The sequence below is a fragment of the Polyodon spathula genome, chromosome 10 (assembly GCF_017654505.1).
Source record: "Polyodon spathula isolate WHYD16114869_AA chromosome 10, ASM1765450v1, whole genome shotgun sequence".
In the NCBI taxonomy this organism is placed as follows: domain Eukaryota; kingdom Metazoa; phylum Chordata; class Actinopteri; order Acipenseriformes; family Polyodontidae; genus Polyodon; species Polyodon spathula.
The window spans coordinates 45,855,258-45,869,928 of NC_054543.1; the positions used below are offsets into that span (position 1 = coordinate 45,855,258).

A 14,671-nucleotide genomic window follows, 5' to 3' on the forward strand; every position below is an offset into this window, starting at 1 on the left:
GTGTACCTATGATCTTGTATTCTAAGTCTTTACATAGTCTAACATATAACTGATGTTGGGATTCTTACAGTTTGTACTTGTATTAATATATACTTGAAAACATATGATAAAGTAAAAAACGGGTACACAGTACATGTACAATAATGTGCACGACAACATGCAACTTATCGACACTTTCTGTAGTGGTAGTTCCTTGTCATACTATGTCCTGTATTGAAAGTGTATATTATTAGGGTGAACCATAGAGTACATTTTTTTAATGTATTATATAGCAAATGTTTCGTTGCTACTCAGCACAATTGCTAAATATGAAAACCCCATGAATGTTATTCAGTTGTATTAACCGGTTTATTTAATATCTATCCTAGTTGAAACTGATGCTGTGAGAAGGGATGTTGTGTTTCTGCTCGATGGTTCTGATGACACTAGAAATGGATTCCCAGCAATCCGATTATTTGTTCAAAGAGTAGTGGAGAACCTTGATGTGGAAGCAAACAAAGATCGAGTTGCTGTGGTCCAGTACAGTAATGATCCAGAAGCATATTTCTATCTAAATACATATTCAACCAAGGATGATGTCCTTAATACCGTCAAAGGAATGAGACATAAAGGTGGAAGACCCCTCAACACTGGAGCAGCTCTCCAGTTTGTTATGGACAATCTCTTTACTGCTTCCTCTGGTAGCAGACGTCTTGAGGGTGTGCCCCAGGTTTTAATTCTGCTGACTGCAGGACGTTCCAGAGATGATGTTGGGGCTTCAACAACTGCTCTAAAAGGGCTTGGGGTTGTGCCATTTGGTATTGGAGCAAGAAATGCAGATATTCTTGAGCTACAAACAATTTCATATAATCCTAGTTATGCTTTGTCTGTTCCTGACTTTGATGCTCTTGATACCATCCAACAGCAACTTGTGTCCTCTGTTGCAAGAGTTGCTCGACAGGGAAGGCCAGACTCCACAACAGTCATAGGTAAGGCCATTTGATAATATAGAGATTATTTCCAAACAGAGTCAACTGGTTATATTTACACTGTGAAATATGATATCCAAATATGTTATTATAAAGTGTATATATTAACTAAATCACTATTGGCACATTTATTTTTATTGTGTGCTACTCTTGTTTGATTTTTTTAAATCATGTAAACCTCCCTGAGTACATTAAACAGTAAACTGGACTGGTATTTACAACCTTTCTTCAGCTGTGGTAAAATGTGCATGAATGCATTAATATTCTGAGATTTATAGCTTTTTTTTAAGGTAGCAATGAATCATGAAGCTGTGGAAATGGCCATGTGCTTTATTGTATAATGGACATGTAATTTATTGTATATATTTAATAGATGTGTGATTTATTGTATATGTTTATTTTGTTTGCCTGCTGGATACATTTCCTAAATAGATCTGATTAACACGTGTTTAATGTGATTCATAGTTCAAACAGAAGCTGCCAAAAGGGATGTTGTGTTTCTGCTTGATGGTTCTGATGATACTAGGAATGGATTCCCAGCAATCCGTGATTTTGTTCAAAGAATAGTGGAGAATCTTGATGTGGAGGAAAACAAAGACCGAGTTGCTGTGGTCCAGTACAGTAACGAGCCTGCACCTAATTTCTATCTAAACACATACTCAACCAAGGAGGATGTCCTTAGTACAATCAGAGGCCTGAGACATAAAGGTGGAAGACCCCTCAACACTGGAGCAGCTCTCCAGTTTGTTACGGACAATGTCTTTACTGCTTCTTCTGGTAGCAGACGTCTTGAAGGTGTTCCACAGGTTTTAATTCACCTGACTGGTGGAAGATCCAGAGATGATGTAAGGGGTCCAGTAACTGCTGTAAAAGCGCTTGGGGTTGTTCCTTTTGGTATTGGAACAAGAAACGCAGATACTCTTGAATTACAAGCAATCTCTTACGACCCTAGTTACGCTTTGTCTGTCACCGATTTTGGTGACCTTTTAAACATCCAGCAGCAACTTTTATTATCTGTGAAAAGAATTACTCAACCAAGAGAACCACCAACAGTCTTAGGTAAGGATGTGTGATTTAATGAACCGGTAGATATTGAAGGTCTACAACTACTTCAAAGTTAAAAAGCAGAAGTAAAAATTCCGAACAGAATTGGATCCTTTCTTTTTAGTAGAAGTTGCATTGTTCTGTGATTCTGTACAGCTGTACCAGCATCAAGTTTCATTTCTAGGAAAATTATAGTTTAGTTTTTTAAAGCAAAATTCTACAGTTGGTTGGCACTATTATGTTTCATTGTAATATGCAAAAAACAGTAAATGATTGACTGCAATCTTTTACTACCACTTGAAATTTACTACTTTGTTTTGATAAAACATTGTATTTAATCATAGCTGTGAACTTTCTATAGACTTAAAATAATTAAAAGTAAGATTATTATTATTATTATTATTATTTATTATTATTATTATTAATAATAATAATAATAATAATAATAAAATAATAATAATAATAATAATAATAATAATAATAATAATAATAATAAAATAATTATACTAGTTATACTTATATATCTGTCTTCTGAAAAACACCTGTTTTAATATACTTAATAGTTGAATCGGGAGCTGCCCAAAGAGATGTTGTGTTTCTGCTTGATGGTTCTGATGACACTAGAAATGGATTCCCAGCAATCCGCGAGTTTGTTCAAAGAGTCGTGGAGAATATGGATGTGGAGGAAAATAAAGATCGAGTTGCTGTGGTGCAGTACAGTAATGATGCAGCTGCAGCTTTCTACCTGAATACACATTCAACCAAGGAAGATGTCCTTAATACCATCAGAGGCCTGACACATAAAGGTGGAAGACCCCTCAACACTGGAGCAGCTCTCCAGTTTGTTAAGGACAATGTCTTTACTGCTTCTTCTGGTAGCAGACGTCTTGAAGGTGTTCCACAGGTTTTAATTCTGCTTACTGGTGGAAGGTCCAGAGATGATATTAGAAGTCCAGCCAGTGCTCTGAAAGAGCTTGGAGTTGTGTCTTTTGTTGTTGGAATGAGGAATGCAGATACTCTTGAGTTGCAAACAATTTCATACAATCCTAGCTCTGCTTTGTCTGTCACTGATTTTGATCAACTTCCAAACATTCAGCAGCAGCTTTTATCATCTCTGACGAAAGTTACCCGACAGAGAATGCCAGAATCACCAACAGTCTTAGGTAAGGAAAAGTGTACTGCTACTGTATCTGCTAAAGTTTTGATTTTAGTTCTCTTGACTATTAAATACTGAACATGTAGTAAAGTAATATTCAATATGCTTAAGGTTCTTCAAGTATTATATGTCTTTTTTGCAATAGATGGTTGGAAAAATAGGTCATCTTCTGTTTCAATTTATTAAAAAAATGGAAATGTTCTTTTATGTTTTGCACTGCTTTGCTTAATGTAGAATTGCTTCATGCATATATACACACACACACACACACACACACACATATTGTAATTCAAGATCACCTTTGATACAAAGTCCTAGGTATGATTTCTTTTTTTTAACATGCATATTTAATATGTGCCCTAGTTGAAACTGACACAGTGAGAAGGGACGTTGTGTTTCTGCTTGATGGTTCTGATGATGCTAGAAATAGATTCCCAGCAATCCGTGAATTTGTTGAAAATGTAGTGGAGAACCTTGATGTGGATGAAAAGAAAGATCGAGTTGCTGTGGTCCAGTACAGTAATGATCCAGAAGCATATTTCTACCTTAATACGTACAAAACCAAGGAAAGTGTACTCGGTGCAATAAGAAGTCTAAAACATAAAGGTGGAAGGCCCTACTACACTGGTGCAGCACTCCAGTTCGTTAAGAACAATGTCTTTACTCCTTCTGCTGGTAGCAGACGTCTTGAGGGTGTGCCCCAGATTTTAATTCTACTAGCTGGAGGAAGGTCGAGAGATGCTGTTAGGGGTCCAGCATCGGCTCTAAAAAGAATTGGTGTTGTGACATTTTGCATTGGAACAAAGAATGCCAATATTCTTGAGCTACAAGATATTATACACAATCCTAGTTATGCTTTATCTGTCCCTGATTTTGGTGACCTTCCAAACATTCAGCAACAACTTGTGACAAGAATGTTTCAATACAGAAGATCAGAATCACCTACAGTTGTAGGTAAGGATTTAGATTGTAGGGTGAAAGTCTTCACATAGAAGAAGAAAAATAACCAGAGAAAAATATATGATGATATTTAAATTCCAGTATAATATTTTCCAGGTTTGGAAATTATAAAAACCTTGTAATGTATCATTGGTTTAAGTGTATTAAAATCTCTAGGAGTAGGATTTTTCTTGACTTACCTAATACTTCAACAGTATTTTCTATTAATTATTTAATTAATGAATTAATAATGCATTTATTTAAAGTGTTTTACCAGGATAAATCCTTTCATGTCCAAGTTTATCCTGGGTTTTCTTTAAGTTACTGTACTCTCATTGACATATTTTAATATACTTTATAGTTGAAACTGAAACCAGCAAAAGGGATGTGGTGTTTGTGGTCGATGGTTCTGATGACACTAGAAATGGATTCCCAGCAATCCGTAAATTTGTTGAAAGAATAGTGGAGAACCTTGATGTGAAGGAAAACAAAGATCGAGTTGCTGTGGTCCAGTTCAGTGACGATGCAGCAGCACATTTTTACCTGAACACATATTCAGTCAAGGATGATGTCCTGAATGCCATCAGTGGCCTGAGACATAAAGGTGGAAGACCCCTCAATACTGGAGCAGCTCTCCAGTTTGTTATGGACAGTGTCTTTACAGCTTCTTCTGGTAGCAGACGTCTTGAGGGTGTTCCACAGCTCTTAATTCTGCTGACTGGTGGAAGGTCCAGAGATGATTTTAGGGGCCCAGCAAGTGCCTTAAAACGACTTGGTGTTGTACTTTTTGGTGTTGGACTGAGGAATGCAGATAGTAATGAGCTGCAAACTGTTGCATACGAGCCAAGGTATGCTCTGTCAGTCCCTGACTTTGATGATCTAGATACCATTCAGCAACAGCTCTCTTCATCTGTGACAGAACTTGTCAGACTGAGAAAGCCAGAATCTCAAACAGTCGTAGGTAAGGAAACTTGTGGTTTTACAGGGATGGCAATTTTTTTTCTTTTTAAGATTGGTTATAATATTTTATATTTTACGCATACAGATTCTCGATATGTGCAGCACCTGTTTGTTCTTCAATGGCAGATTTTAAATCGGTTGCTTTCTACATAGTTTTCATGTGCTCATTCTGAATTTCATTAATCTTTTAGGAATATTTGTGATGGAAATGTCATAAAAACCTTCAGCTACTTGATAGACCAGCATTTCCAAGACACATACTGTAGGTGTTTGGCTTAGAAACCCATGTCATATAATTAGGACTGGTGTGTTTCATTTTGAGATACAGGAATGTATACATGTATATGACAAAATATCGCTATTGAATTCTTGCTATCTGAAGTATAACATACTGCTGATATTATATTTTCTGAGATAATATTCATAAAGCACTAGTAAATTTACTGACTCAGTTTTGTTCACTATAATCACTGACATCTGCTTCAATATATTTGGTAGCTGAAACTGAAGTTGCCCAAAGAGATGTTGTGTTTCTGTTTGATGGTTCTGATGACAATGAAGATGGATTCCCAGCAATCCGTGACTTTATTACACACATTGTGGAGAACCTTGATGTGGAGGACAACAAAGATCAAATTGCAGTGGTCCAGTACAGTAATGATCCTGCTGTTAACTTCTTCCTAAACACATATTCAACAAAAGAAAGCATATTAAGTGCCATAGCAGACCTGAGCCATGCTGGTGGGAGACCCCTCAACACTGGAGCAGCTCTCCAGTTCGTTAAGGACAATGTCTTTATTCCTTCTGGTAGCAGACGTCTTAAGGGTGTTCCCCAGGTTTTAATTCTGCTGACTGGTGGAAGGTCCATAGATGATGTTAGAGGTCCAGCAACTGCTCTAAAAGCACATGGTGTTGTGTCTTTTGTTATTGGAATGAGGAATGCAGATACCAATCAAATGCAAACTATTTCATACAAGCCGAGTTATGCTTTGTCTGTCCCTGATTTTGGTGATCTTCCAAAAATCCAACAGGGACTTTTAACATCTATCACAAGTGTTATTCGAGAGAGGCCAGAATTAACAACAGTAATAGGTAAGGAAAAGTATAGTGAAATGCTTACTTTATTGGAAAGTTAAGTTCTAACGGCTGGTTTCACAGGCAACCAAACCTTACATCTTTAGCTTTCTAACTTTGTATAACTTGTTTTCAGTTCAGGAATGATGGTTCTGTTCCTTCATGTATGATTTAATTTATTTCATAGTTGCCACTGACACAGCACGAAGAGATGTTGTGTTTCTGCTTGATGGTTCTGATGACACTAGAAATGGATTTCCATCAATCCGTGACTTTGTTCAAATAGTAGTGGAGAACATGGATGTAGAACAAAACAAAGATCGAGTTGCTGTGGTCCAATACAGTAATGATCCAGAAGCAAATTTCTACCTAAATACATATTCAACCAAGGAAGATGTCCTTAATACCATCAGAGGCCTGACACATAAAGGTGGAAGACCCCTCAACACTGGAGCAGCTCTCCAGTTTGTTAAGGACAATATCTTTACCGCTTCTTCTGGTAGCAGACGTCTTGAGGGTGTTCCCCAGGTTTTAATACTGCTGACTGGTGGAAGTTCAAGAGATGATGTTGTGGGCCCAGCAGCTACCCTGAAAGGGCTTGGAGTTGTGGTTTTTGATATTGGAACACAAAGCGTAGATGCGAGTGAGCTGCAAACAATTGCATCCATTCCTACTAATGCCTTGTCTGTCTCTGATTTTGATGACCTTCCAAACATCCTGCAGCTGCTTTTATCCTCACTAACTAGAATGGATGGAGAACAAAGGCAAGAATATCCAGCAGTCATAGGTATGCAAATATGTTCTCCACTTATTTATATATGGAGTAAAGGTGTTTTTATTTGATTTAGATTGAATTGTATTAATTTGAAGGAATTTGTTTATCGGACCTCAGTCATACAAATACCAGCAGTACGAGCACTCTAGTGGTAAACCCTGTTTAGAAAAGCATTACCACTCATACACTTGTATTTTTATAGTATGCAATTAGGCTTATAATACTTTTGACTGCTTAATATGTCTTCAGAATGACATGTTTTCTGTGAGAGAGGCATTAACATTTTTTTGATATGGTTTATAGTTGAAACAGAAGCTGTGGAAAGGGATGTTGTATTTTTGCTTGATGGTTCGGATGATACTAGGAATGGATTCCCAGCAATTCGTGATTTTGTTCAAAGAGTGGTGGAGAACATGGATGTGGAGGAAAAGAAGGATCAAGTTGCTGTGGTCCAATACAGTAATGACCCAGAAGCAAATTTCTATCTAAATACTTATTCAACCAAGGAAGATGTCCTTAATACCATTAGAGGCCTGACACATAAAGGTGGAAGACCCCTCAATACTGGATCAGCTCTCCAGTTTGTTATGGACAACGTCTTTACTGCTTCTTCTGGTAGCAGACGTCTTGAGGGTGTTCCACAGATCCTAATTCTGCTGACAGGTGGAAGGTCCTTCGATGATGTTGGGGCTTCAGCAACTGCTCTAAAAGGTCTTGGAGTAGTGCCTTTTGGTATCGGAACGAGAAATGCAGATACCAGTGAGATGCTAGCTATTTCATATGATCCTAGTTTTGCTCTCTCAGTGACTGACTTTGGTGAGCTTCCAACCATTCAGCAAGATGTTTTATCCACTTTAAGAAGAGTTGTTAGAGAGATGGGGCTTGAATCGCCAACAGTTATTGGTAAGAAACAGTTGTTTAAAATTATAAAAGGATTGTCAACATTCAGTTTTAAATTAGAAATGTCCTATTAGCAACATTGCAATTTCCCCATGTATAAGTGCAGACAATTAATCACTTGGTACTCCCAGGACATACAAGGATTTTTTTATCATTTGATATATTAAACACAACAAACTACGTTTTACTTGACGGTATGAGCTGACAATTCTGAAAAAATTGTGAAATTGTCAGGTAAGGCCGCCACTGTGCCCTTACAGGATCCATGTTCTGACAAGGCTTTCCAGCACACACTGCTTAACTGGTACAGTAGCTGGGTTCACTTTAGACAACATGTGTAGTCACCACTGGGCAGGTTAAGTCAGCTCTAAAACCAGAACAGCCATGGTTGTTTTCATGTTGTCATAGAATTATATGTGCTTTGGAAAAGCTCATTAGAATAATTGGAATATTACACTGGAATATTACACTGTCAATCATGGTACTGCACCCAGGGTTTAGCTACTGGAGTTAAGGTCAGAAGGATTTACATTTAAAAAAAAAAAAAAAAAAGTTGTAAAAAAAAAATATGGATAAAGTCAGGATCCACAAGAACCACAAGACATAAGTGACCTAAGGAATTCAAATTAAATTACCCACAGAGAATTATTAAACTGATTAATACCCACTAACTTACTCTTGGTGTTGGAGCTCGACTGCACATGCGTAACTTATGAGTAAGGCTACGATATTGGCACAGTAACTTTTAGTACATTTCTTGGGCGAGGTGTGGTAAAAAAAACAAGAATTCACAAAAAGTTCACCAAATATTATAGTTTTAGCAACATCAAAATACACAAGACCTTTTAAATAGTACATCAAAACCAATAATAAAAAGACTATTGCATTTAACTACTGACCCGTTTAAATGTTACAAAACATGTTCTAAAGAAAGCCTCTGTTTGTTGGTAAACTTCTGTTCTCCGATGCATTTGTTCTTCTGTCTTTACAGAAAACAGCTCTCACAATTTGTTTTGCAGATTAGCTGTCACCACTTTCCATGCATACTCTCTCAGCTGTCTTATTCGCTGACCTATAACTACATGTAAATGCTTTATATTTTCAGTGCATGATGCTGCATGTTTTAAAGGAAATAAAAATCAAAAGTGTTTTTACATCCATATCCAAGATTTCACTGCCTTCTTTTATAATTCACGATTTTCACAATTTCTGTAACCTCTGTGACAAAATCATAGCCTTACTTACCAGTTAGCAAAAATAAACCGTGCACGCGTGAAGAAAAATAAAAACAACTTGCTAAACACTTTATCCATTTTTTTGGTTCCAAAAAAAGGCACTCCTAGTCAATAAATACTTCCACCTGCCAGATATGGTGTTTGAACACGCATCTGTTTTTTAGTTATTGTAGCGAAAAAAAAAAAACTCTTCACTAATTTGTCAAAACTTATTTTTTCGTGATTCTGTAACTTAAAAACTACCACATGGATTTTCACGAAACTAAATGGATGGATAAACAAATGATCTATCACACGAACACGGAGCATATGAAATGCCATCCCGACCCGTTTTGAAACGTTTTCTGAGTAAACCCCTTAAAATTGAGTTTAAACAAGTCTCTGCCAGCTATCGCGCCGTTAAAATGTACATTTTTGAGTCTGGGTCTAATATGTACTTGACGTACTCTTGACAGCCTTATAGTGTAAGGGAAATACTGAATTGTACTTCTTGTTCACTCACTGACACTTCTTGGCTTTTGCAGTCTTTTATTTTGATGGTGCTTTTAGAAATTCATTTTTATCTACTGTATAAAAAAAAAATACACAAGTTGGTGGTTTGTTTTGAGACGATGCTGATACTGTTAAGACTTATAGGTTGTTTCTTAACATATATTTACTACTAAATATGGAAATGGTGATTACAAGGATGGATTTTTTTTCAGTATTGCATTCTATTTACATGGTAACGCAGAATATGATACTGTTTATCAGAGCTAAAAACATCACTTTTTTTAAAAAGCAAATTTTTTACTATATATTATTGGACCTCAGTTCTTCAACTGTATGATCCATTTCTCAATGTAAAATATTAGGATTTCCTAACACCTTTATTTAATATATTCCATAGTTGAACGTGAAACTGTTGAAAGGGATGTTGTCTTTCTGCTTGATGGTACTGATGACACGAGAAATGGATTCCTAGAAATTCGAGAATTTGTTGAAAAAGTAGTGGAGAAACTAGGTATGGAAGAAGACAAAGATCGAGTTGCTGTGGTGCAGTACAGTAATGATCCAGATGCAAATTTCTACTTAAATACATATTCGACAAAGGAAGATGTCCTTAATGCCATCAAAGGCCTCAGACATAAAGGTGGAAGACCTCTCAACACTGGAACAGCTCTTCAGTTTGTTAAGGACAATGTCTTTACTGCTTCTGCTGGTAGTAGAAGCATTGATGGCATACCCCAGATTTTAATATTGCTGATTGGTGGAAGATCCAGAGATGATGTTGGGGGCCCAGCAAATGCTTTAAAAGAAGATGGTATTGTGCCTTTTGTTGTTGGAACAAGGAGTACTGATACCAATGAGTTGCAAACAATTTCTTATGATCCTTTGTTTGCTTTTTCTGTCACTGAGTTTGGTGAGCTACCAACAGTCCAACAAGAACTTGTATCTTCCGTGAAAAGAGTTGTCAGAGTGAGAAGGCCTGAATCACCAACAGGTATAGGTAATTAGCAATTTATTAATTTTATGAGGACAACAAATGCACAATTCTAAAAGTAAGAAGTTCCTGGAGAAAATCACGGTTTTCAATGATTGACTTCTGTCTGAACACATTTTTTTTTTTTGGTAACAGTAGCTCAAATTGGAAACATGAATAATGTATATCTTACGCTCAAAAATAGTTGGAGGTTTGTGAGTTGGAACTTTGTTTAACAAAGTCACAAGGTCTTGAATCTAATTGCCACATTTCCTATGTTTCCTTTTAGTCTTGTTTTAAACAATCAGAATGGTATACACATTCCATAATATACCTGTACTACTGAACTCCCAACTGACTGTCAAGGTTGATGTCATTTGTTCTTGTCAGCTATTGGAGGCTGTATTAATGTTTATTTAATTGTAGTCTACCTTTTCTGTGACTTTGTCAATCACTGTTTCCTTTGCACTCATACAATGAATCAGAGTAGTATTCAGCAACAGCTTATTGTATCAGTGATCATCAAGAGTTGCATTTCATTTACAGCTATATGATCGCAGTTTTAAAAAGTATGTTAAACTACCTTCTAGGCAATAATTTTAGTCTTTTTCAAATTTAGTAAAGTTTTATTTTTAGGTTGGTATGTAATGCCTGTAGAGTAAGCATGATTCTGGGTTAAATGTGAATAGTACTTGGAATTCAGATTTACTGAAAACACTGACAAACACAATAACCTTGAACATGTGGTATGTTCACTGAATTCTACATTCTAAGTTTCAGTTACAATACTATTGTGGTCAGCACATTTATCATCAGCATAACACATAATATGAATGGCCCTGCCAAGAATAAATGTATTTGAGTACAGTAATGAAACCATGCAAGCTATACATTTGTTCAAGTTATCAGTGATTCATGGTATATACTGTATGCCATGGTAAATACTGTGTATGTATTTAATTTCTTGAAAATCACGAAAGCAAGGCTCAGGATATAAACTTGTTTCAAGTGCATGTCATGTTTTTTTTTTTTATTTTATTTCTATAACACCAGCATTTATAATTATTTATAGTTCAAAGAGAAGATTCTCAAAGGGATGTTGTGTTTCTACTTGATGGTTCTGATGACACTAGGAATGGATTCCCAGCAATCCGTGATTTTGTTCAAAGAGTAGTGGAGAATATGGATGTGGAGGAAAATAAAGATCGAGTTGCTGTGGTGCAGTACAGTAATGATGCAGCTTCAGCTTTCTACCTGAATACATATTCAACCAAGGAAGATGTCCTTAATACCATCAGAGGCCTGAGACATAAAGGTGGAAGACCCCTCAACACTGGAGCAGCTCTCCAGTTTGTTATGGACAATGTCTTTACTGCTTCCTCTGGTAGCAGGCGTCTTGAGGGTGTGCCCCAGGTTTTAATTCTGCTGACTGGTGGAAGGTCCAGAGATGATATTGGGGCTGCAGCAACTGCCCTAAAAGGTCTTGGGGTTGTGCCGTTTGGTATCGGAACAAGGAATGCAGATACCAGGGAGTTGCAAACAATTTCATACTACCCTGCTTTTGCTCTTTCGGTTTCTGACTTCTCTGACCTTCCAAACATCCAGCAGCAACTTCTATCCTCTGTGACAAAAATTTCCAGAGAGATAACAACAGAGACACCATCAATCATAGGTAAATAAAAGGCGATTAAAATTGAAAATAGGAATTTCAATACTTAGCTCCATTAGCATTTATGCAAGTACCTGTTTCATAAGGGTTCTAGAATCTGATGCATGTTTACACAAAAGTGAAAAGTGAGTGATGAATAATTCACATTGCAGTGCCATGACAAAGCATCGCCGAATATTTTTTCAACGTGAAAAAATTTCTGATCTCATTGTGACTTGATTATTTAGACCAGGCTTTTCTCCAGCACTTTGTTTCTTTCCATTGTCTTCCACTCAGGAAACAATGTGGAATTTTAGACCTTACAACCAACTATCATAACTGCACTCCCAGAGCCATCTTTTTGGATTGTTTTCTATGTTTCCTATTGTTTCAGTGAACAGACAAGAGCCACCTCATTTGATCTTGTCTTACTTTCCACACTATACTGAATCTGCCGTCTTGGCATCTTCTCTTTTTGTCAGTTTAAATAGGGCATCTTATTATCTGTATTTTATACATGGGCATAGACTAGTGATGTATTTCTTAAATACATGATTGTTGGCTTACAAATTAACCTTACCAATGCAGTTTTTTCTTCTTTTTTTGAGTATGATATATTCTGTGCCAGTGTGTATATAAGAAAGTTGTACTTTTAGTTATTAATAGAAACAGGTGGTAAAGAATTTGTGTAAGCTAAATTTAAGACAAGTGAATATTTTCCTTCATCCCTTTAATTACCAATCTGGTCTAGCACTGCCTCTCTTGTTTATGGATTGAAAGAACACATTTGTATTTTGATTTAAAAAAAAAAAAAAAAAAACCTATAAACAATATGTAGGTGCATTTCATTATTGTCAGGTTAAATGCACTGGTTAACTTCACGTATAGCATTTGTCCTAACTCCACGTGAACTTTTTTCTTCTTATGTTAACCCCTGTGTTTGTTATACTTCATAGTTGACAAAGAAGGTGCCAAAAGGGATGTTGTGTTTCTACTTGATGGTTCTGATGATACTAGGAATGGATTCCCAGCAATCCGTGATTTTGTTCGAAGAGTAGTGGAGAATATGGATGTGGAGGAAAATAAAGATCGAGTTGCTGTGGTGCAGTACAGTAATGATGCAGCTGCAGCTTTCTACCTGAATACATATTCATCCAAGGAAGATGTCCTTAATACCATCAGAGGCCTGAGACATAAAGGTGGAAGACCCCTCAACACTGGAGCAGCTCTCCAGTTTGTTAAGGACAATGTCTTTACTGCTTCTTCTGGTAGCAGACGTCTTGAGGGTGTGCCCCAGGTTTTAATTCTGCTGACTGGTGGAAGGTCCAGAGATGATGTTGGGGCTTCAGCAACTGCTCTAAAAGGTCTTGGGGTTTTGCCTTTTGGTATCGGAACAAGAAATGCAGATACCAGGGAGTTGCAAACAATTTCGTACTACCCTACTTTTGCTCTTTCGGTTTCTGACTTCTCTGACCTTCCAAACATCCAGCAGCAACTTCTGTCCTCTATGATAAAAATTGACAGAGGCCAAATAACAGAGAGACCAACAGTCGTAGGTAAGGAGCATTACCAAGCAATTTTAATACTGGTATTTATTTATTTTTCAACATCAACATAAGAGACTGTAACCAAGTGGTTTCTGATTGGGATTTTGGATTAGTTAGACAAAGCTTTTCTCCAGGGCTTTTTTTCTTTCCATTGTCTTCCACTCAGGAAACAATGACGAGAGTCACTTGATGATTATTCTCCATCTGAAGTATTTTTGAATTAACATATGTATTTAATGTTATTTATAGTTGAAAGAGATTCTGCCCAAAGAGATGTTGTGTTTCTGCTTGATGGTTCTGATGATACTAGGAATGGATTCCCAGCAATCCGCGAGTTTGTTCAAAGAGTAGTGGAGAACATGGATGTGGAGGAAAATAAAGATCGAGTTGCTGTGGTGCAGTACAGTAATGATGCAGCTGCAGCTTTCTACCTGAATACATATTCAACCAAGGAAGATGTCCTTAATACCATCAGAGGCCTGAGACATAAAGGTGGAAGACCCCTCAACACTGGAGCAGCTCTCCAGTTTGTTAAGGACAATGTCTTTACTGCTTCTTCTGGTAGCAGACGTCTTGAGGGTGTTCCACAGGTTTTAATTCTGCTGACTGGTGGAAGGTCCAGAGATGATATTGGGGCTTCAGCAACTGCTCTAAAAGGTCGTGGGGTTGTGCCGTTTGGTATTGGAACAAGAAATGCAGATACCAGGGAGTTGCAAACAATTTCATACTACCCTACTTTTGCTCTTTCTGTTTCTGACTTCTCTGACCTTCCAAACATCCAGCAGCAACTTCTGTCCTCTATGATAAAAATTGCCAGAGGCAGAATAACAGAGAGACCAACAGTCGTAGGTAAGGAGCATTACCAAGCAATTTCGAATACTGGTATCTATTTATTTTTCAACATTAACATAAGTGACTGTAACCAAGTGGGATCTGATTGGGATTTTGGATTAGTTAGACAAA

General features: G+C 37.0%; 1 protein-coding gene across 6 annotated transcripts in view; it reads left to right on the forward strand.

Annotated features, from left to right (window-relative positions):
- Positions 1 to 14,671, forward strand: part of LOC121322434 (collagen alpha-3(VI) chain-like) — a 70,068-nt gene that overhangs the window by 19,606 nt on the left and 35,791 nt on the right. For 3 of the 6 annotated variants that reach the window (XM_041262394.1, XM_041262393.1, XM_041262397.1), the window contains 5 exons: positions 369 to 968; positions 1,434 to 2,027; positions 2,576 to 3,175; positions 13,118 to 13,717; positions 13,958 to 14,557. The exons of 2 other annotated variants lie outside the window; for them this stretch is intronic. In XM_041262394.1, coding sequence (XP_041118328.1) covers positions 369 to 968; positions 1,434 to 2,027; positions 2,576 to 3,175; positions 13,118 to 13,717; positions 13,958 to 14,557 — 2,994 coding nt within the window. The remainder of the gene's footprint in view (positions 1 to 368; positions 969 to 1,433; positions 2,028 to 2,575; positions 3,176 to 13,117; positions 13,718 to 13,957; positions 14,558 to 14,671) is intronic. One more of the 6 variants, XM_041262398.1, reaches the window with a different exon arrangement.